At 36.9% G+C, this 22,721-nt stretch overlaps 1 protein-coding gene across 6 annotated transcripts in view; it reads left to right on the top strand.

Moving 5' to 3' along the window:
- MTMR6 (myotubularin related protein 6) overlaps nt 1-21,548 on the top strand; it is a 45,946-nt gene extending 24,398 nt beyond the window's left edge. For 2 of the 6 annotated variants that reach the window (XM_045588446.1, XM_045588444.1), the window contains 11 exons: nt 1,861-1,995; nt 2,609-2,722; nt 5,124-5,256; nt 5,492-5,545; nt 6,791-6,900; nt 8,076-8,201; nt 13,735-13,784; nt 14,213-14,413; nt 17,781-17,912; nt 17,996-18,122; nt 20,143-21,548. In XM_045588446.1, coding sequence (XP_045444402.1) covers nt 1,861-1,995; nt 2,609-2,722; nt 5,124-5,256; nt 5,492-5,545; nt 6,791-6,900; nt 8,076-8,201; nt 13,735-13,784; nt 14,213-14,413; nt 17,781-17,912; nt 17,996-18,122; nt 20,143-20,403 — 1,443 coding nt within the window. In that variant the 3' untranslated portion in view covers nt 20,404-21,548. Of the gene's footprint in view, nt 1-1,860; nt 1,996-2,608; nt 2,723-5,123; nt 5,257-5,491; nt 5,546-6,790; nt 6,901-8,075; nt 8,202-13,734; nt 13,785-14,212; nt 14,414-17,780; nt 17,913-17,995; nt 18,123-18,397; nt 18,913-20,142 lie in introns of those variants that run through there. The other 4 variants (XM_045588447.1, XM_045588445.1, XM_036458785.2 and 1 more) reach the window with 4 other exon arrangements.
- Nucleotides 21,549-22,721: the final 1,173 nt, after the last annotated feature.

Raw genomic sequence — 22,721 nt, 5'->3', positions numbered from 1 at the left:
GGGCCCAACTTCTCCAACTCCTACAGGCCTGGATCAGCTGGGGGCTGGGACTGCCGCCATCTTTCTTAGGTTAATTTGCATACTCACTCTTGATTGGCTGGTTAGCAGAGGTATGATTAATTTGCATATTTTATTTTATTAATGTAGATTGCTGACTTCTAATTAAAGACCCACAAACTTTTAGAAAGTAAAAGTTTAAATGTTGCTTGCTATTTTAAAAAATCCTGTTCTGAACTTATTGACTGATTTCTTACTTGAAATTGAGTTGAAAGTATCTTGTAATCTAGGACAGTGGTCGGCAAACTCATTAGTCAACAGAGCCAAATATCAACAGTACAATGATAGAAATTTTTTTTGAGAGCCAAATTTTTTTAAACTTAAACTTTTTCTAACACCACTTCTTAAAAATAGACTCTCCCAGGCTGTGGTATTTTGTGGAAGAGCCACACTCAAGGGGTCAAAGAGCCGAATGTGGCTCATGAGCCGCAGTTTGCCGACCATGGATCTAGCACATAGAAAGCAAGTTATCTTCAGATAGGTGATAGAGATTCGACCAGGTGTTGCTTCTAAGGACCCAAGGTATTTTCCCCCCCAACTAGGTAAGGAGGCATTTAGATTTCTTAGAATATTGGGAAAAATTAAGTAATACCAAGACATTGAAATAATATTTAGTTCAAATAAGATTTCAGTGTTAATGCCTTGTAATTGTTCTGCCAACTTTTAAACAGACAATACATTTGATTTTAACTTTTTTTTCTTTTAAGCATTTTATAAGACACTAGAGGCCCGGTGCACGAAATTCATGAACGGGGTAGGGGAGTGTCCTTCAGCCCTGTCTCCAATCTGGGACACCTCAAGGGATGTTAAACTGCCCGTTTAGACCCGATCCCAGTGTGGTTGGACATCCCTCTCACAATCCAGGACTGCTTGCTTGCCTGCCTGCCTTCCTGATTGCCCCTAACTGCTTCTGCCTGCCAGCCTTATCACCCTCTAACCATTCCCATGCCAGCCTGACTAATGTCTTACTGCTCCCCTACCAGCCTATTTGCCCCCAACTTTCCTCCTCTGCCAGCCTGGTCACCCCTAACTGCCCTTCCCTGTAGGGTTAATCACCTCCAACTGCCCTCCCTTGAATATCTGGTCCTTCTCAACTGCCCTTCCTTGCAGGCCTGGTGCCTCCCAACTGTCCTCCCCTGCTGGCCAACTTGTGGTGGCCATCTTGTGTCTACATGGGGGCAGCTTCTTTGACCACATGGGGGCAGCCATATTGTGTGTTGGAGTGATAGTCAATCTGCATATTACTCTTTTATTAGATAGGATAGAGGCCTGGTGCATGGGTGGGGGCCAGCTGGTTTGCCCTGAATGGTGTCCCAGATCAGGGTGGGGATTCCCTTGAGGGGTGGGGCAGCCTGGGCGAGGGGCCTGTGGTAGTTTGCAGGCCAGCCACGCCCCCTGGCAACCCAAGCAGAGGCCCTGGTATCTGGAATTTATTTACCTTCTACAATTGAAACTTTGTAGCCTGGAGCGAGCATAGCCCCCTGCTCACTCTGTGGCCTAGCCATTTCTGTTTGGTTTTATGTATCTTCTATAATATAATTGAAACTTTATAGCCTTTAGTGGAAGCCTTGGCCGGCCAGGGTGTGTGGAAAGCTTGGCTTCTGTTGCCAGGGAAACCCAAGCCTCTCTCAACTGCTCTCTGTGGCTGCAGCCATCTTGGCTGGGGTTAATTTATATATTCGTTCTGATTGACTGGTGGGTGTGGCTTGAGCAGAGTGATGGTTAATTTGCATATTATTATTTTATAAAGTAGGATGTTTTAGATATCTTTGCATAATCTGTTTTCTGTCTTTTTTAAATTAGGCTGCCATTTGTCGATGTAGTCAACCACTGTCAGGATTCAGTGCCAGGTGTCTAGAAGATGAACATTTGCTTCAAGCCATTAGTAAAGCCAATCCAGCCAATCGCTATATGTATGTCGTGGATACCAGGCCTAAAGTATGTGCCTTGAATACAGTATAGTTTGTTACCTCAGTTATCTTTGTTACTTTAATTAATAAGAGTTGATTAATTTATTCTCATTTAACATACTGAATCCTTGTTTTAAATTAACCCAGGGTAATCATACTAAGGAAATTAATTTTTTAAAGGATACCAACTTAGGAGACTAATTTCCCAGTAGCCCAGATGGTGATTTCTTATTTCTGCTTTCCTAAATATATATATGTCTATTGATGGTATAAAAGTATTATGTTACTGTGAAAAAATACTAAATAGTTTGTGCATTGTGAAAAGTTAGCAATTCTGTTATAATTTCAATTTCAATACATTGTGTATTAATGGACCTAAATTTGAAATATGTAAGAAAATACGTGAAATATATAGTGAGTTAATTTAGGAAACATTGAACTAAAGAATCATAAACAATGAACAGGAAATAATTGTTCTGTTAGCCATCCATTGTGTAAGGTTAAATTTTTATCAAATGTCACAATCCATTTTTTCTTTTTTATAAACACAATTAAATAGCCAATTCATATAGGATCCTAAAACTACAATAATTAAAATCTGCAATAGTCATAGCTAACATTACTCTTAATTTTTATTATAGCATCGCAAGCAGAGCTGGTGGGCTACACAAAAGGACATTGGCAGAATTATAGTGAGGATTTCTTCAAAAATCTGGAATGATGAAAAAATAAGAGAAAGCGATGAGAAAAAGCGAGTGAGCCATATAGACCACAATTATAGACAGCCTTTTTGAAAGGAATGGTAGTTGTTTTAGAAGTAATTCTCATCATTATGCAGTCTTACAAAAGATAATGGAGAAAACATATAAGATTAATTTTAGTAAATTAAGGAGTATTAAAAATTAGAAGCTGATACTTTGGTAATATTTGTTAAAAGGAAAAGACTTTTCTTAGAAGTCAAGAGTGTTGGTATTATCTCTTATAAGAAAAATTTTACTTCCTTGTATAATCTGGGATGATTAATTGGTTGGAACTATTTTTATGGTGCTATTAGATATAAAAGATGATTGTAATACAAGACTTTTTAAATATAAGATCTGAGGGTAATTTTCTTAGGACCTAATATGTCTTAATTGTATAACTGACTTCTACAGAAAAAATATATCTTTCTTTGATTTTTTTGTTTTACCAGTTAAACTCAAGTAGTAATAATGTAGAACATTTTAAATATCTAATCATTAGCTGATTCTCTCTCATCGATGTTTCTAACTCTCAATCCCTCTCTCTTCCTCTCTGTAAAAAATCAATAAAATATATTTAAAAAAAAAACAAAAAAGACAATGAACAAACTGATAACCCGAAACATGCTTCAAACTTTGCAGAACTACATGGCCCTTGCACACACACATAATCCTAGTAATCATAGGTGCTGAGTAACCAATGAGTCATTAAATATAATTTAACTGTACTTGTTGCCAACCTCAATCCAATGAATGATAAGCTACTATTTTTTCCTAAAATTTAGGTTCTGTTTTATCCAAGTACATAAGAATATTTAGTAAATTGTAATAATATGCTATATGAAATTAGTCTTAAAGAATTAAACATGGCAAAATTTTTTTATATATATATTTTATTGATTTTTTACAGAGAGGAAGATAGAGCGATAGAGAGTTAGAAATATCGTTGAGAGAGTCATTGATCAGCTGCCTCTTGCACACCCCCCACTGGGGCTGTGCCCGCAACCAAGGTACATGCCCTTGACCGGAATCGAACCCGAGACCTTTCAGTCCGTAGGCCGACGCTCTATCCACTGAGCCAAACCAGTTTCAGCAACATGGCAAATCTTAATAGCATTGATGTAAACACTAAAGGTCATGGGGCTACTGGCAGTCTGTTTTTCCATAAAGTGGTTTTTCCAATTTCTTTGGAACCATTTCTTAGAGCTGTATCAAGTTAATGGATTATATGCATTTTATATAATGTGTGGGCCTCTAGCAGTCTCTAATATGGAGGACCTAAAATAATCTCATGTATATTTCAGATCTGAATTTTAGGATCCCTGTGGCTTTGTGAATGATAAAGTGCTCTAGGCTTATTCTGAATTGAATCTCATAGCTTCATTCTGAAAAATAAAAACTACCCAGCTCTGCTTCTCTCTGAATCATTTAGGATTCAGATAGGAGATCTTTCTAGTTTTAGATTTTGAAATATTTATGAACACCTAAAGACCATAATTGGCAAACTGTGGCTCACGAGCCACATGCGGCTCTTTGGCCTCCTGAGTTCTCCCACAAAATACCATGGCCTAGGCAAGTCTATTTTGAAGAAGTAGCGTTAGAAGAAGTTTAAGTTTAAAAAATTTGACTCTCAAAAGAAATTTTGCCGAAACCAGTTTGGCTCAGTGGATAGAGTGTCGGTCTGAGGACTGAAAGGTCCCAGGTTCGATTCTGGTCAAGGACATGGACATTGGTTGCAGGCACATCCCCGGTGGGGGGTGTGCAGGAGGCAGCTGGTCGATGTTTCTCTCTCATTGATGTTTCTAGCTTTCTATCCTTCTCCCTTTCTCTCTGTAAAAAGTCAATAAAATATATTTTTAAAAAAAAGAAATTTCAATCATTGTACTGTTGATATTTGGCTCTGTTGACTAATGAGTTTGCCGACCACTGACCTAAGTGAATTAGTTTCATGAATTATTTGTGGGGAACTTCTTGTTTGACCTTTCAAATATATAGCAATCATATTGTTTCTTTATAGTATCCTTCATTGCTATTATTAACTTATTTTTTATGTTTTTATTGAAGAGAGGAAGGGAGAGAGAGAGAGAGAGAGAGAGAGAGAGAGAGAGAGAGAGATATCAATGTGAGAGAGACATTGATTGATTGCCTGCCCCAGGATCAGACCTTTATTATGGGCATGTTCCTTGACTGGGAATTGAACTGGCAACCTTTTGGTGCACAGGATGATGCTTAACCAACTGAGCCACACAGACCAGGGCGAGACTTTTGCTTATTAATAAATGGTAGTATATTTAATTGTGGTGAATTCCTTTAAATTGTCTGCTAGCTAAAATATAGTTTATTGTTTTCATGATATTTTGATAAGTTATTGGATAAAAGCAATTTGTCTCTAAATTTCTAAAACTTAAATTTTTAGCTGAATGCAATAGCCAACAGAGCAGCTGGAAAAGGTTATGAAAATGAAGACAATTATTCTAATATTAGATTTCAATTTGTTGGAATTGAAAATATTCATGTCATGCGGTCCAGCCTTCAGAAGTTATTGGAAGGTATGATTATTGCTTATCTTCTAGTCAGCCTTATTCCATAGAAATATGCTAGTCAAACATTAAAAATATTAAATTATGTACTTTGAAATTTTCTAGTAGTCACATTTAAAAAAGTAATAAGAAACAATTGATATTAATTTTAATAATATACCTAACCTAATATATTAAAAACATGTTAAACATGTAATCAGTATAAAAAACTTGTGATGATTTACTTTACATTTTTGCCTTTAAGTCTTAGACAATTTATACTTTCAGTACATCTCAATTTGGACTATCTACATTTCAGGTATTCAATAGCCATATTTGGGTAGTAGCTACTGTATTAGATAGTACAATGCTAATAGTTTTTATAAAAACTAGAGGCCTGATGCACGAAATTCGTGCACAGAGTGTCCCTCAGCCCAGCCTGCACCCTCTGCAATCTGGGAACACTTGGGTAATGTCTGACTGCCGGTTTGGGATCAGGCCTAAATCAGCAGTCAGACATCCCCTTTGCAATCCAGAACCACTGGCTCCTAACCTCTAGCCTGCTTGCATGCCAGATGGCCTCAAACTGCCTCTGCCTGCTGGCCTGATCGCCCTCTAACTGCTCCCCTGCCAGTCTGATTGCCCCCTAACTGCTTTCCTGCCGGCCTGATCAACCCCTAACTGCCCTCCCCTATTGGCCTGATTGCCCCTAACTGCCCTTTCCTGCTGGCCTGATTGCTCCTAACTGCCCTCTCCTGCCTACCTGATCGCCTCTAATTGCCCTCCTCTGCCAGTCTGATCTCCCCTCACTTCTCTCCCCTGCCAACCTGATTGCCCCTAATTGCCTCCCCCTGCTGGCCTGATGACTCCTAATGTCCTCTGCCTTGGCCCCTGCCACTGTGTCTTGGTCTAGAAGACATCTGGTCTAATTAGCATATTACCCTTTTATTAGTATAGATTACTATTGTTACTCTTTTTAAAAATATATATATCATTGATTTTTTAACAGAGAGGAAGGGAGAGGGATAGACAGTTAGAAACATCGAAGAGAGAGAAACAATGATTAGCTGCCTCCTGCACAACCCCAACTGGGGTTGTTCATGCAAGAGAGGTACATGCATTTGACCGGAATCGAAACTGGGACCCTTCAGTCCATAGGCCGAAGCTCTATCCACTGAACCAAGCCGGTTAGGGCTATTGTTAGATATTCTTGATGTGTCAATGCAATTTAGACTAATTTATGATAATGTTCCATTTAAATATTAAGATATTTTTCTAGTCATGGTATGGAATTTAAAAAATTAAAATATCAGACTTTTTAATTAAACACTGCAAATTTTTTAAAAAAATGAAATAGGAGTGCTTTTTTTAACCACAAGGAATGATAGCAAAATATAACAAAAGAATCTGTTACTGAATTTCTAATAGCATCTTTTCATTTATAAAGAGTCTTGCCTATTTATTTTGTTCTCTCTTCCCCAGTTTACTCATCTAGAGATAATCTTGAATAGGAGAAAGGAGGCTAGCCCATTCTAATTGAAATGTTTTTTCCCCCTCTTTTTAGTTAATGGTACCAAAGGGCTTTCTGTCAATGATTTCTACTCTGGTTTGGAGAGCTCAGGATGGCTTCGCCATATCAAAGCTGTCATGGATGCTGCAATCTTCTTAGCCAAAGTAACTCTTCGTCGCTTATATTTGATCTTGGGGTTTATAATGGTTGGGAAGGAATGAATTTATTGAGTGCTGGTACCTTTTCCAGACATATAATTTTTATTTTGCTTTACCTCTTTAATGAGGTTCATTTAATTTGAGCTTTAAAAATACCATTGAGCACTTAATGTATGGACTTAAAAACATTTCAAACACTTTAAAGAGCATGTTTGTCTTCTTATTTTTGTTTATATGCTTTGTGTTTTATCTTGTTTCTGAGAAATTGTATTGAGATAGCATTATCATTACAGTACTAGCTCTTCTTTATAATGCAACTAGAGGTCTGGTGAATGGATTTGTGCACATTGAAAGGAAATTAATTGGAGGAAATATTTTGGAGGCTGGGGAGGGACCGAGGGAGGGCTCCAGGGTGTGTCTGGCCCATCTCACCCAGTCCTGATTGGCCAGACCCCAGCAGCAAGCTAACCTACCAGTCGAGCATCTGCTTCTTGGTGGTCAGTGCGCAACATAGCAACTAGTGAAACAGTCAAATGAATGATCAGACACTTAGCATATTAGGCTTTTATTATATAGGACTAGAGGCCCGGTGCACAAAATTTGTGCATGGGGGAGATCCCCTCAGCCCAGCCTGCACCCTCTCCAATCTGAGACCCTTTGGGGGATGTTCAACTGCCAGTTTAGAATCAACAGTCAGACATCCCTCTCACAATCTGGGATTGTTGGCTCCTAACTGCTCACCTGTCTGCCTGATCACCCCTAACTGGCTGCCTGGTTGCCCTCAACTGCCCCCCCTGCCAGCCTGGTTGCCCCCAACTGCCCTCCTATCCCCCCGCCCCCCCCGCCAGCCAGTTACCCCCAACTACGACACCCCCCCCTGGCCTGGTCATTCCCAACTTCCTCCCCTGATGTCCTCGTAGCCCCTCACTGGCCCCCTCTGCTGCCTGCATTATCACCACTAACTGCCCCCCTGCTGACCTGGTCACTCCTTACTGCCCCCCTCTTCTGGCCTGGTCGCCCCACACAGCCTGCTGTTTAGTTGTTACTGTGAGGGCATCCTGACCAATTTGCATATTACCCTTTTATTAGTATAGATACTTAATGGTTTTTTAGTAAGTAGAACTTAATGATTCACTTAAATGTATTCTGTTAGAATCTAAGTGTGTGATCTTTCTTTTCAGGCAATAATGGTGGAAAATGCAAGTGTGTTGGTTCATTGTTCTGATGGCTGGGATAGAACTTCCCAGGTTTGTTCTCTTGGCTCTCTTTTATTGGATTCCTACTACAGAACAGTCAAAGGATTCATGGTAAGGAGTTAGAGTAAACCCTGGATTTTGCTGACCTCAACTTAATGGACTTCTGATTTAACAGACAAAATTTCCAGTCTGAATGTCATATGTGAAAATTAACACCCTGCTAATTTAAAAATTTTTTTTAACCAAGATTTACTTATAATCAAATTAACAGGTTATTTTTTTGTTATTAACTCACTGTTATTACTAAAATTTTTTGCTATTAATTCACTGTTATTAACAAATTTTAGTAAGCCATATGTTGGAAAAAACACTGTAGTAATTTTGTCAACATTAGTAAATATTACATATCTACAGCTATAGTTTACATATTTAAATTCCAAGAGTCACTGCTTATAAATAATGTTCAGGAAATGATTAGCATGTGATCTCACAGCATTGCCCATGTTACTTGGTTCTGTTGTTGTGTGACATGACTTTCTGCAGCAGTTTTAACATGTGCCAGCTGAAGTTCCCATGTGTGCTAAACCACACCCCAGCCATGTGCATTTGTTTACTCTCAGTGACTGGTGAATGCATTTACTAAATCTGCTCAGTATAAACTTAAAATTATAGTAATACACATAGGAGACTTTTCTATGAAATTTAACTTGTCGTATCTTCTTAATTTTAATCATACAAATGTGTCTATATAAGTAAAAACAGGTAAACTAATTTGTCAATTTTTTAACATACATTTAGAAAACCTTTTTTATTATATAACAGACTTTCTGTTTTAATAGACACTCCCTCACTTGAATTAGCCTGTTAAATTGATGTTTTACTGTATTTGGCTAGACCAGTGGTCCTCCCATAGGAGACATTGGATAATGTTAGGAGACAATTTTGATTGTTACAACAGAAAGGGTTAGCTGATAGACCCCAGGATGCTACTAAATATCATATTGTACAGGACAGCCCTAAGACAAAGTTACCTGGCACAATGTGCTGATGTTGAGAAATCTGGAGTTAGAGTGATTTTCATTTGTGCCACCTTTTGACAAAAAGTTTCAGATTTAAAATTTTTTTCCTAAAATGTTACAATAGAAATATTCAGTATTTCCCCTTATATTTATCTAATAAATTTGAGTAATATAGTAAAACAAGGAAATAGCGATACTTAAAAATTATATTCTAGAAAAAACTTTGTTCATACTGCTTCATTTGTTAACTGTAGTTACATGTTCCGAAGCATGTTTTATATCTGAAGATTAAATTTCTAATTGAACATATTTTTTGCTTTGTGAAGCTAAAGCCCTGCCTTCTGTTTTGGTTTTTTTAAATATGTTTTTTATTGATTTTTAGAGGAGAGGAAAGGAAAGAGAGATAGAAACATTGATAAGAGAGAAACATCACATTGATCAGCTGTCTTCCGCACACTCCCCTAGTGGGGGACAAAATGCACAAACCAGGCATTTTCCCGACCAGGAATGAAGCTAGTAACCTCTTGATGCATGGGACATAATCCACTGAGGAACACTGACTGGGTTTTTTTTTTATTTTTTTATTTTTTTATTTTTTTATTTTATTTTTTTATTTTTTACAGAGAGGAAGGGAGAGGGAGAGTTAGAAACATCGATGAGAGAGAAACATCGACCAGCTGCCTCCTGCACACCCCATACTGGGGATGTGCCCGCAACCAGTGTACACGCCCTTGACCGTAATCGAACCTGGGACCTTTCAGTCTGCGGGCTGTTGCTCTATCAACTGAGCCAAACCTGTTTTGGAAGGGCTTGTTTGTTTTTAATATTAACTCATTTTTTTCAAAATTTATATCTTAACTCATGACAAGTAAATAAAGAGATGTGAGAAAATTTTCATTAGTTTAGAATTATTAAATATAGTGCCATCTTAAAGCAAGGGAAGATTTAACATCACTAGGTCCCTATAACATTATGTGGCAGTGTTAACATATTGAATTTGGGATAGGGTAAATGGAAGTGCTGTTAATAAAATAATGCTCTGCTTACTTTGAGAGTGTAAGATAAGGAATATTTTCTTTGCCATGTTTGTTTTTAATGTGTTTCTTAGACATCCAAATTAAATCATGTAATACACTAGAGGCCCAGTGCATGAAATTCGTGCATGGGGCTGGGGAGGTGGGGCTCCTTCAGCCTGCCCTGCCCCCTTTTGCAATCCAGGACTGCTGGCTCCTAATTGCTGGTCTACCTGCCTGCCTAATTGCCCCTAACCACTCTACCTGCCTGCCTAATCACCCCTAACCACTCACTTGCCTGCCTGATGGCCCCTAACGTGCCTGCCTGTTTCATGGCCCCTAACTGCTCGCCTGCCTGATCACCCCTACCTAACTACTTGCCTGCCTACCTGATTCCCCCTAACCGCTTGCCTGCCTACCTACCTGATTACCCCTAACCTCTTCTGCCTGCCTGCCTGATCGCCCCTCACCACTTGCCTGCGTGCCTGGTCACCTCTAACTGCCTCTGCCTCTGCCTGCATGATTGCCCCTAACTGCTCACCTGCCTGCCTGATCATCCGTAACCACTCGCCTGTCTATCTGACGGCCCCTAACCGCTCTGCCTGATCACCCCTAACAGCCTCTACCTTGCCCCCACCACTGTGGCTTCATCCAGTAGGACCTCCAGAATGAAGTCTGGAAGGTCATTCAGCTGTCGGGTCTAATTAGCATATTACGCTTTTATTATTATACATGATCCAGGGACAATGAGAGAGTGTCCCAGGCAAAAGGAGCAGTGAGAGTTAAAGATTAGCTCTGGGACTGCATGGAATTAAACATGCATGAGTTTTGGGGACTAGGGACTTGGGTGCAGAAAAATATAGGGAGATAGGTGCCTGAGGAAGAGAAAACTAGAATGTAGGTAGTGAGAACCAGTAGAGGGCTTTAAAAAAATGGTTTGGTGCCTTGAAGGAAGAGGGGAGTGGGAATGGAGGCTAGGAGACCAGTGTAGGAACTATTGTGATAACTCAAGCTGTTCATGGATAGATGTGGGGTACATGAGAGGAGTCCTCTTCTAGGATGATTTCCAGGCTAGGAACTCAGTTGTTAGGATGGATGGTGCTGTTCTCCTACTCTTCCAGGAGAAGAGCAGAGGAATAAGTTTAGTGAGAAAGATTTTAAGTGTTAAGATGTTGGTGTGTAGAAAAATGGCAGGAGGCTCATAGTAAAATCTGAGGTTACAGCCTGAAAGTTATGTACCTGAGGTCACACATGTAAGAAAGTGGTGATGTTAGGACTTGAGTGCATGCATTCTGACTCCAGAAACTGCATTTTCACTCATCCCATTATATAGCCTTCTGAGAAATTTAACATTAAATTAGAGAAGTTAAAAGTGGCAATTTAGACACTGAAAAGAAAATACTTGGTATATCAACCCAAATCACTATGCTCAATTAATATTTGACAAAGGAGGCACGAATATACAATGGAGTCAAGACAGCCTCTTCAATAAATGGTGTTGGGAAAATTGGACAGATACATGCAAAAGAATGAAACTAGATCACCAACTTACACCATACATAAAAATAAACTCAAAATGGATACAGGACTTAAACATCAGACGGGAAACCATAAAAATACTAGAAGCATCCACAGGCAGCAAAATCTCAGACATGCCAAAAGAACTTCTTCACTGATGCTGCCCCTAGGGCAATGGAAGCTAAAGAGAAAATAAGCAAATGGGACTACATCAAAATAAAAAGCTTTTTTACAGCAAAAGAAACCATCAACAAAACAACAAGAAAGCCCACTGTGTGGGAGAACATATTTGCAAATGTTACCACTGATAAAGGTTTAATCTCTAACATCTACAAACAGCTTATACAACTAAATAAAAGGAAGATGAATGATCCAATTAAGAAATGGGCAATGGACCTAAATAGAATATTTTCAAAAGAAGACAGAAGGAAGGCCAAAAGGCACATGAAAACATGCTCAAAGTCACTAATTATCGGAGAGATGCAAATCAAAACAACAATGCAGTACCATCTCACACCTGTCAGAATGGCCAACATCAACAAATCAAGAAACGACAAGTGTTGGTGAGGTTGTGGAAAAAAAGGAACCCTCGTGCACTGCTGGTGGGAGTGCAGACTGGTGCAACCACTGTGGAGAACAGTATGGAGTTTCCTCAAAAAACTGAAAATGGAACTCCCATTTGACCCAGTAATCCCACTCCTAGGAATATATCCCAAGAAACTAGAAACATCAATCAGAAAGGATATATGCACCCCTATGTCCATAGCAGCACAATCTACAATAGCTAGAATTTGGAAACAGCCTAGGTGCCCATCAGCAGATGATTGGATCCAAAAACTTTGGTATGTCTACATAATGGAATACTATGCTGCCATAAAAAAGAAAGAATTCTCTTCATTTGCAGCAACCTGGATGAAATTGGAGAACATCATGCTGAGTGAAATAAGCCAGTCAATGAAAGAGAAACACCACATGACCTCACTTATTTATGGATAATAAAGAACATTATAAACTGATGAACCAAAAGATAGAGACAGTAAAGCAACAAGTAGTCTGTCAAATTACAGCAGGTAGGGTAGAGAGATTGGGGGGGGGGAGATAATAGATCAACTGAAGGACTTGTATTCATGCATATAAGTACAACCAATGGACACAAAACTCTGGGGAGGGGAGGATATGTATGGGAAGGAGGGGCAATGTTAAAATAATAATTTAATTAAAAAAAATATACTTGGTGATTATAAATTAAATTATGAGGTATATTAAATACTAAGAAGGTAAGTTGTTTAGGTTAGTTAGATAGTCCTGTTATTTCAAACAGAAAACAGATACAATCCATTCAAGAGGTTAGATATTAACATTGGAACTTGAATACAAATTTTTCGGTGCTCTCTTTATCATTTTTTAAAATATATGGATTTTTTCATTTATTTTAGAGAGAGAGGGAAAGAGAAACATTGACCGGTTGCCACCCACTGAGGACTGAATCTGCAATTTGGGCATGTGCGAATAGGGAATAGGACCAACAACCTTATGGTGCATGGGGCAATGCTCAACTAACTAAGCTACACCAGCCAGGGCTCTTTATCATTTTTTTTAACTATTATATAAGTAATGTACAAGTAAGCGAAAAGGTAGAGTGGTTAGGGGCAATCAGGCAGGCAGGTAGACCAGCGGTTACTTGTACAAGTAATGTACAAGTAAAATGTAACTGGAGTCTACTATCCACAGTTAACCACTGTTAACATTTTTTACATTTCTTAGCCCTTTCTCTTGGCAAAAATCATTATGCATACAAAAATGGAAATGCAGCAGTGCTTTATAACACATTTTTCACTTGAAATGTAATAAATACAGTAAAAATAATTTGTTATAAGACTCCTGTGTTTCTTTTTATGGATCATCTTCACTGTTAAATCAACCTCTAATCTAGGTTCTTGCTATCTTTTGCCTATAATCTTAAAACATTTGTTTTGTTTGCAACCTGTAAATGCAGTTTTTAAGATAATAGGATTTAATTCATTCTAAACAAAAATATTTGAAAGTAGTTACATGTAGATTTTACTTTTTTTCATTTTTTTGTTTTTCATTAAGGTTTTAATAGAAAAGGATTGGATCTCCTTTGGACATAAATTTTCAGAGAGGTGAGTCACTGTTATATATGTACATATTTTTAAAAATTAGAAAAAATAGTTTAGAATGCCAAAATGTTTCTGTTTTTCATGAACTTGTATGTCCAGTAGGAGGTGAGAGTGTGATTTTTTTTTGTATGAAGATTAATTTTTGTTGTTATTTCAATTCTCATATCTCTGTTAATTTTCAGGCAAGTTATTAACCTTCCTGTTTATCTTGATTGTAGTAGGTAAAAGGTAATAGATGCTTTAAAATTGTGGTTGAAAAACTTAGGTATAAATTGTTTCAATAAAAACATTACAAATTTTTCTGCAATGGCACAGTATTTTAAGGTTTTTGGTTTTTTTCTTTATGTTTGTTTAAATTTAACAACACCTGAACAATTGATTTCTTTTAGAGGCACATTTTTAAAAACTTTTTCTTTTCTGGGGGTGGTTAGGTGTGGCCATTTGGATGGAGACCCAAAGGAAGTTTCACCGGTGTTTACTCAGTTCTTGGAATGTGTGTGGCATTTGACTGAACAGTTTCCACAAGACTTTGAATTCAATGAAGCGTTTCTTCTGCAGATTCATGAACACATTCATTCATGCCAATTTGGAAACTTCCTTGGAAATTGTCAGAAGGAAAGAGAAGAACTCAAGTAAGATGGTTTGATTAAATGGGCTTCTTCTTAGCTGAGAACTACTATCAATTTTAGTTGAACTGAATAAAATACATTATGAAATAGAACTGAATTTTTTGTTAAGATTTTATTGTCTTTAGTTCTGAAGCCAGGTATACTCTCAATATCTTTCATATCCTCTGGTTAATAGTAGAATGCATTTTTTAAGTGTGTTTTAAAGTGTAGCATATATACAGAAAAGCACATGTATTATAGGTGTGAAGCTAAATAAATGTTAAACTTATCCACCTGTGTAACCAGCACTCAGAATAAGAAATATTTCCAGCTAAAACCGGTTTGGCTCAGTGGTAGAGCGTCGGGTCTGCGGACTGAAAGATCCCAGGTTCGATTCCGGTCAAGGGCATGTACGTTGGTTGTGGGCACATCCCCAGTAGGGGGTGTGCAAGAGGCAGCTGGTCAATGTTTCTCTCTCATCGATGTTTTTAGCTCTCTCTCTCTCTCCTTTCCTCTCTGTAAAAAGTCAATAAAATATATTTATTAAAAAAAAAATATTTCCAACACCCTCAAAACTCACCTTATGCTCCTTTCCAGTCTGAATTCTATATAATAAAAGGCCAATATGCAAATTTTCCCCTCGACCAGGAGTTCAACTAGGAGTTCAACCAGGGGGCAGGGCCGGCTGGACCCTACCCATGCATCAATTCATGCATCGGGTCTATAGTCTATATTATTATATAAAAGGCCTGTGGCCCTAACGCTTTAAAAACCAGTGCACATGGGTGGGTGGGGCTGTGAGTGCGGTGGGGTGGTGGGCGGGTGGGCAGGGCCGCGCGGTTTCACGCACTGGGCTTCTAGTATATATGTATGTTTATGTATATATATATATAATTTTAAATACTTATTTTAAAATCTTTACATTTCATTTCCCATAAAGTATTGGTCACTGTGTTTTAAAGTGTGATAAAAGATTGTAAAAATGTTGGATAATTTAAGGTAACATGAAGCCTTATAGCTCTCCTCACATTTCTAAATAGGCTGTTCTTTGGGGAAATAAGTTTACCTATGTTGGCTTCCAGTATGTCTATCCCTGATTGGGTCTTGCACCTGTTCTTCCCTAACTGGTCTTTGGGATTAGGGGCTTCTGGCTAGAAGTGTGTGTGTCTGTGTGTGTGTGTGTTAGGTTGGATTTCTAAGATTAGATTTTTAACAGTAGTCAATCAAGAGCAGTTGTAGATTTTTTAAGATCTGAGTGACATATTAGAGCTAAATATGGTGGTAGTTTGAAGACAGCCACATACTATCACTCCCAACAGAATTGAAGGCAGAATTGAGAGCAAGTGGAACATTCTAAAGATGTGTAAAGGAAATAAGTGAAATAGAGTATGACGGAGATAAACAAATCAGAGATGATTAGGACTTTAACTCTGTGCTATAGTATCTCACAGTGTTTGTGTTTTTTTTCATAATTAGGAGAGGTGACTTGGAGCACAGAGCTATTTTAGGAAAAACTATTGTCAATTATGAATATGAATATGCAAACATCCTTATAAATAGGAAAATGGTAATAAAATTACATTTTTTTTTTTTTAGTAGTCTTTAAGAACATATCTATTAGTTATCTTAGAGGTTATGGAAAAATGAGCAGATTCTCCACTGTTTCCTCTGTATCACTGGTTTATATTTCTTTGGTAAATATACTATCTAAATTAATCTACCTTTTTTTCACCTACTTCACCTTCATACTCTTAGATTTGTAGTATAATTGGTATTTTTAAATTCTTGAATACTGTCCTGATTTTTCCTAATTTTTAAAAAAATATATTTTATTGATTTTGTACAGAGAGGAAGGGAGAGAGATAGTTAGAAACATCGATGAAGAGAGTCATCGATCAGCTGCCTCTTGCACACCCCCTACTGGTGATATGCCCGCAACCAAGGTACATGCCCTTGACCGGAATCGAACCCGGGACCCTTCAGTCCTCAAGCCAATGCTCTATCCATTGAGCCAAATTGGTCTCGGCATTTTCCTAATTTTTTTGTTTTGTATCCACTTACACTTGCCCTGTAATACATGCCATTACAGTCCAAATGAGGCTAAACAGAAATACATTAGCATCTTACTCTATACTATAGGCCTAGTGCACAAAATTCATGCACAGGTAGGGTCCTTAGGCCTGACCGGTGATCAGGGCCTTCCTTCTTCCTGCTGGCCAGGTCCGTCCTTCATTCTGTGGTGCCCCCTGGTGGTCAGTGCACGTTGTAGTGAGCAATCGAACTCTCAGTTGAACTTCAGAGAGGACAATTTGCATATTAGCCTTTTTTGTATAGTATACTGTTGACCCTTGAACAACTTGGTGGTAACATATTGATTTTTTACGGAGAGGAAAGGAAAGGGAGAGTTAGAAACATCGATGAGAGAGAAACATCAATCAGCTGCCTCCTGCACACACTCTACTGGGGTTGTGCCCATAACCAAGGTACATGTCCTTGACCAGAATCAAACTTGGGACCCTTGAGTCTGCAGGCCAGCGCTCTATCCACTGAGCCAAACTGGTTAGGGTGTAAATACTATTTTTGATCATGAGTGGTTGAATCTGTGGATGTGAAACCCGAGGATACGCAGGGCCAACTCTCTTTATTAAAAAAAAAAATCCATGTATAAGTGGACCTGTGCAGTTCAAACCTGTGTCGTTCAAGGGTCAGCTGTATGTGTGTGATGATTTGAAGTACTGTATTTTTCGGACCATAAGACGCTCCGGACCATAAGACGCACCAGTTTTTAGAGAAGGGAAATGAAGAAAAAAAGATTCTGAAACAAATAGTGTCCTAAAATATTTTATGTGCATTAAAACCCAACATCACAGTCATAAACACATGTAATCAACCCTGTAAAGTAAACAGCAGCATTTAGAACCATTTTAGAGCCGGGCAAGCACACAGAGACCACACAGAGCCGGAAAAGTAAAAAAACTTTTTTTTTAAAGTATATGTGTAGGCTATATTTGGACCATAAGACGCAGGGACTTTTTCCTCCCACTTCTGGGGGGAAAAAGGTGTGTCTTATGGTCCGAAAAATACGGTAGGTGTAACATAGACCAGACGAAGATTATGAAATTCTGTGAAATAAGAGAGGAATCTCTTTAAGTATGTGGTTTGAAAGAAAACAATATACCTGTGTTGTGTTTGATAAACATAATCATTTATTAAATGATTATAAGTAGAAAAGCAGAGAAGAAGAATATAGAATTCAGAGACAAGGTGACATTAGACTGTGAATAGAAGGAAAAACTAAAACTTAAATCTACTCGTGAAAAAATTGCCGGCTTTATAAAACTGAGTATTGGCATCTGTGAGAAAGGCCTTTATGTTTCTCTTATTATATAAGGTTAAAGGAGAAGACTTACTCCCTGTGGCCATTTCTTCTGGATGACCAAAAGAAGTACTTAAATCCACTCTACAGTTCCAACTCTCAGCAGTTTGCTGTTTTAGAGCCAAATACAGCATCTTTCAATTTTAAGTAAGTTGGCACTTTGAATATTTATAAATATTTTTTAAAAAATACATTTATTTATTGAAATTTTTCCTTTTTTGGTCATAAAGGTTTTGGAGAAACATGTACCACCAATTTGATCGAACATTGCATCCCAGGGAGTCGGTGTGTAACATAATTATGAATATGAATGAACAAAATAAACAGTTAGAGAAAGACATTCAAGACTTAGAATCTGTAAGTATTCTGAATTATCTAATATAATATATTTGGAGTATAACTATTAATACTTGTGTTCTTAAATTAGTATATATAGAAACATTAGCAGAACACATAGTTGCTTCAAAGTTAGAACTCTGATTTGAATAGGTTAGTTTGAATCACTTTCCCTGAATTTTAAAATAAATTGAAATATCCTAAGTATATAGAGAAGTAGAGATATAAAGTAATAAATACCAGGGTATGTACCACCTAACTTTGTGAGATTGTAACATTTGTCATATTTGTTTCAGATCTTTCATGCTTTTGTTTTAAGAAATGAAACATGATATATTTGAAGACCCTTAAAGTCCTTTTCATGCTCCCCTCATGTACTTTCAGTTAACTTGGTGTTAATTATTCCTGTGAACATTTGTATACTTCTATGTATGTTTGTATCCAGAACTTATATTACTGTTTTGGTGATTTTAAATACTATTTTTATCATATATTAAACAATAAAAAAGAATATAGTTTTTGTATGCAGTATAAAGGGCAACAAACAACATGAATGCCCATGTACCTTTCACTCAGCTAAGAAGCTGCATGTTTGAAAAATATATAGAGACTGACATACTTCATTTTGCTCAATATTGCTTTGAAATTTATCCATGTTGGTATGTATAGCTTGAATGCATTTCTTTTGTTAGTGATTACTGAATGATATTCTCTTGTATGAGTAGCGAGGTCTATCCTTTCAGCTGCTAAACAATTAAATTGTTTTTAGTTTTGGATTTTCATAACAATTGAAATTGAATGACTTTTCATATGTTTGTTGGTCATTTGATTTCCCCTTTTCTATGAATGACTTATCTGTTTGCCTATCTGCCTTTTTCTTATTGATTTGCAAGAGTTTTTTATATCTCAGGCACTGATTTTTTTTTAGTTATATATATTACAGATGGCTTGTCCTTTCCATTTTATTTACAGTGTATTTTGTTTAGATGCTTTGAATTTTAATGTAGTCAAGTTTATCAATCTTTATGTTTTTGCTTTTTTTTTTTTTTTGTGCCTTAAGAAATTTCACCCTAGCTGGTTTGCTCAGTGGATAGAAGAGTCCCAGGTTCAATTCCGGTCAAGGGCACATGCCTGGGTTGCAGGTTCAATCCCCAGTATGGGGCATGCAGGAAGCAGCTGATCAATGATTCTCTGTTATCATTGACATTTCTATCTCTCTCTCACTCTGAAAACAATAAAAATATATTAAAAATAAAAAATGAAAAAAAATTAACAATGAAGAAGTTTCTCTCCACCCTAAGACTTTTCTATAATCTTTTCTTTGCCATCATATATAATCAAAAGTAATTACTAAGTATATATTTTAAAAATTCTAGACAGTTGTTATAAATTGATCTTGTCTGTCTCTCAGACGAGGGTGTTCCTTAGTCATCCAAGTAATGACTGCTTGAGTAAACTGTAAGAGGATGTGTTAAAAAGAGGCAGGCACAAGATATAGGTAATTCAGAAAGATCGGTTTGCAGACTAGTCCAACAATTTGGAGAGTGCAATACTTTGCTAAAGATTACTTTTAAAATCTTCTGTTCAGTTTTTTTAAAAATTTTTGTGTTTCTAAAGCATGTTGTACATAGAAAAAACATGTAGGTTTTAGGCAATAAAATCTTTAGCTAAATAAATGCCGAAACCGGTTTGGCTCAGTGGATAGAGTGTCAGCCTGCGGACTGAAGGGTCCCGGGTTCGATTCCGATCAAGGGCATGTACCTTGGTTGCGGGCACATCCCCAGTGGGAGGTGTGCAGGAGGCAGCTGATCAGTGATTCTCTTTCATCATCGATGTTTCTAACTCTCTATCCCTCTCTCTTCCTCTCTGTAAAATATCAATAAAATATATATTTTTTTAAAAATCTTTAGCTAAATAAGTGTGTATTTTTGTATTATTGTGATGTCAGGGTGAATGTCTCATATATATGTCTCATATACAGTTGTTTTAAACATATACTATGTGCAATTAGTAATTTTTTTCAAATTTATTTTTGTTCTAGAAAATTAATAAACGCAAAAATGAGCAAATAGATGGAGTTCTCACCAATGAATTGTTACATCCAGTTCATCCTGAATCACCTATCATCAAAACCTCCCTAAGTTTTAAGGAGCAGACTCTATTACCTGTGAATGATACTCTTCGAACTATAGAGGGCAGCAGCCCAGCGGATAATCGTTACAGTGAATACGCAGAGGAGTTTTCCAAATCCGAACCTGCTGTGGTCAGCTTAGAGTATGGTGTGGCAAGAATGACTTGTTAGGCTCCTAGAGTATTTTCTGGACTGACTGTAGTGCAAGAAATGGATTATTGTGAGGATGATCTGTGTGCATGACGAGAAGGAATTTGTCTAATAATGATCTTAGAGTTTAATAGTAGATTAATCGTTTAAGGAAGGAAAATAACTGCTCTTGTGAGAGGAATTAGTGTAACTGCTTTAGTTACATTAGTGTAAATGACATTTCTTTAAGAAACAAGTGATATTGACGTTTATTCAAAACACAATTTGCATTGTATACTAGCAAATTGACATTTCTGTATGATTTATATGATAGAGTCAAACATGAATAACCTTACTTAACTATAATTTAATTACCAGAAAACAGAACTTGACAAGGCAATCCCTTAATAAATGACATGGCATGTTCTTTCAATTATGCAACCATGTAACTGAATTTTTACATATTTTACCTATAGTGATGTTTAATGTTGTGCCATGAAAAATATTTCTAAGAAAGCCTTAAAATCTCAGTTTATTCTTTACTCTTAGGTTTTATAGCCAAGAGCAGAATTTTGTGTTTGGTTTTCTTTTTGCCAGCCTTGTTTTATCTGTGAAGTCTATACTCATTACTGCAGGCCTTGCATGTTACAGTACTCCTATATAGAAAGTTGTATAGGCACTCTGTTAAGTTCATGTGTAGCTCATTCTACTTCCATAGTCAAAATGAAACCACAGTTTTTATTCTACTTACAGTTTGCTTAGTACTACATGTGATGACTTATTAATTATAACATAGGTTGTTGATTTTTAAAAATATGTACTAAGCACATTTGACGATCTTTCATATGTGCATTACTGCATTGTATTGATTCTTATTTTGTGGTTGGCTTTATTCTTTTGATAACTTTGTAATTTTAAAAATATAAAGTTCTAAAACTGTTCTTAGAACAATGAATAATACACATGTATTTTTAAACTGTTTTACCTCTCAATGAGTTACTGCTCTTCCTAGAATATTTTACTTTCCATTTACCTAGACATTTTGGGATAAAATTAAAAGGGAAATACAGATAATTATATTTTGCTTGGTTATATGAATCTTAAAGCAGTCATTTCTATATGGAATAATATTTTCTGTTAATATATAAGGAAGAGTTTTATTTTACCTTGTTTTTTAAAAAAGCACAGGGCCTGGATGCCTGAGGTCAGGACTGCTGGAGGCACCTGGCTTCAGAATAGAAAATGTAAGTAATATGGTGGCACGAGCTATAATTCAAGGATTCTAAGAAATCTGCAGAGGGTCCTTCATGCTTCTCTTTATTATACCTATATTATTAGTTTTGAGCATAAATATCTTTTTCAAGTGGAACAAAAGCTTTATTGTATGAGAACTTATCAAATCCCATTTATTTTTCCAATGCTTTTCTGTATCAAGTTATGTAATAAAAATATCCCTTTGTAAGCAGTAACAGAAACACTGTATAGAAAATATAATTTGTGATATTTAAGCACTAGGACAGGAAACTTAATCTTTGTGACCACAAAGGGAAAGCTTTAATGCCTTGTTTGGTTTCAGTACTGATGGTGGTTTTAGAATCTTCCATGGAAGTCTTCTATAGTCATCTCTGATTTATTATCTTACAGTCTTCAACTTGAGGCATATATATATATATATATATATATATATATATATATATATATATATATTTATCTGTTCTCACATGGACTGAAAAATCAGTTAACATTCAATATAGGGAATATATTGGCAAAAGGCAGATTATGTATGTCTTACAACATTGGATTTATGTTCAGTGTGATTGGGAATGTATAGTATGTAAATTACTTCATATATTTAAAGGTAATTAAATGTTCATGTTTTACTGTAAATGTTTTGCTTTTGGAAAAGAAAAAATACAAGTGGGATCAAGTTATAGTTGTTTGTTTTCCCTCTCCTTGGCAAATGGACCTGCACCTTACACTAATCCTAACAGTATCAGGTTTGAGCACTTCATTTTCCAAAAGACAGATATTGACAGTGGGCTAAAACTTCCGGTAGATATAGCTGGTAATGTTATTAAATTTTCCTTTTGTGCTTTTGTCACCTCTTGTTGTTATAATCAGGATTTTATCTTGCCCTTACCAACTTGTTGATGGAAGGCAATATCCAATGAGTATGTACATTCAGGGTTAAATGTCTCTTCCAAGACTGATCTGGATGTAAACACAAGGAAAAAAATGATTGGCAGAGAAAAATATTCATTTTATTTGTGGGTGTTTTGAACAGACTAGCTAGGCTAGAAATAGCTCAGCGAGTCTTGACTAAATCAACATGAAGGGAAGCTTTCCTCCCTATCCACCAA

Source organism: Pipistrellus kuhlii, unplaced genomic scaffold, assembly GCF_014108245.1.
Source record: "Pipistrellus kuhlii isolate mPipKuh1 unplaced genomic scaffold, mPipKuh1.p scaffold_m20_p_3, whole genome shotgun sequence".
NCBI lineage: Eukaryota > Metazoa > Chordata > Mammalia > Chiroptera > Vespertilionidae > Pipistrellus > Pipistrellus kuhlii.
Note: the sequence above shows the minus strand (reverse complement) of the source record. Positions and strands in the feature narration are given on the sequence as shown.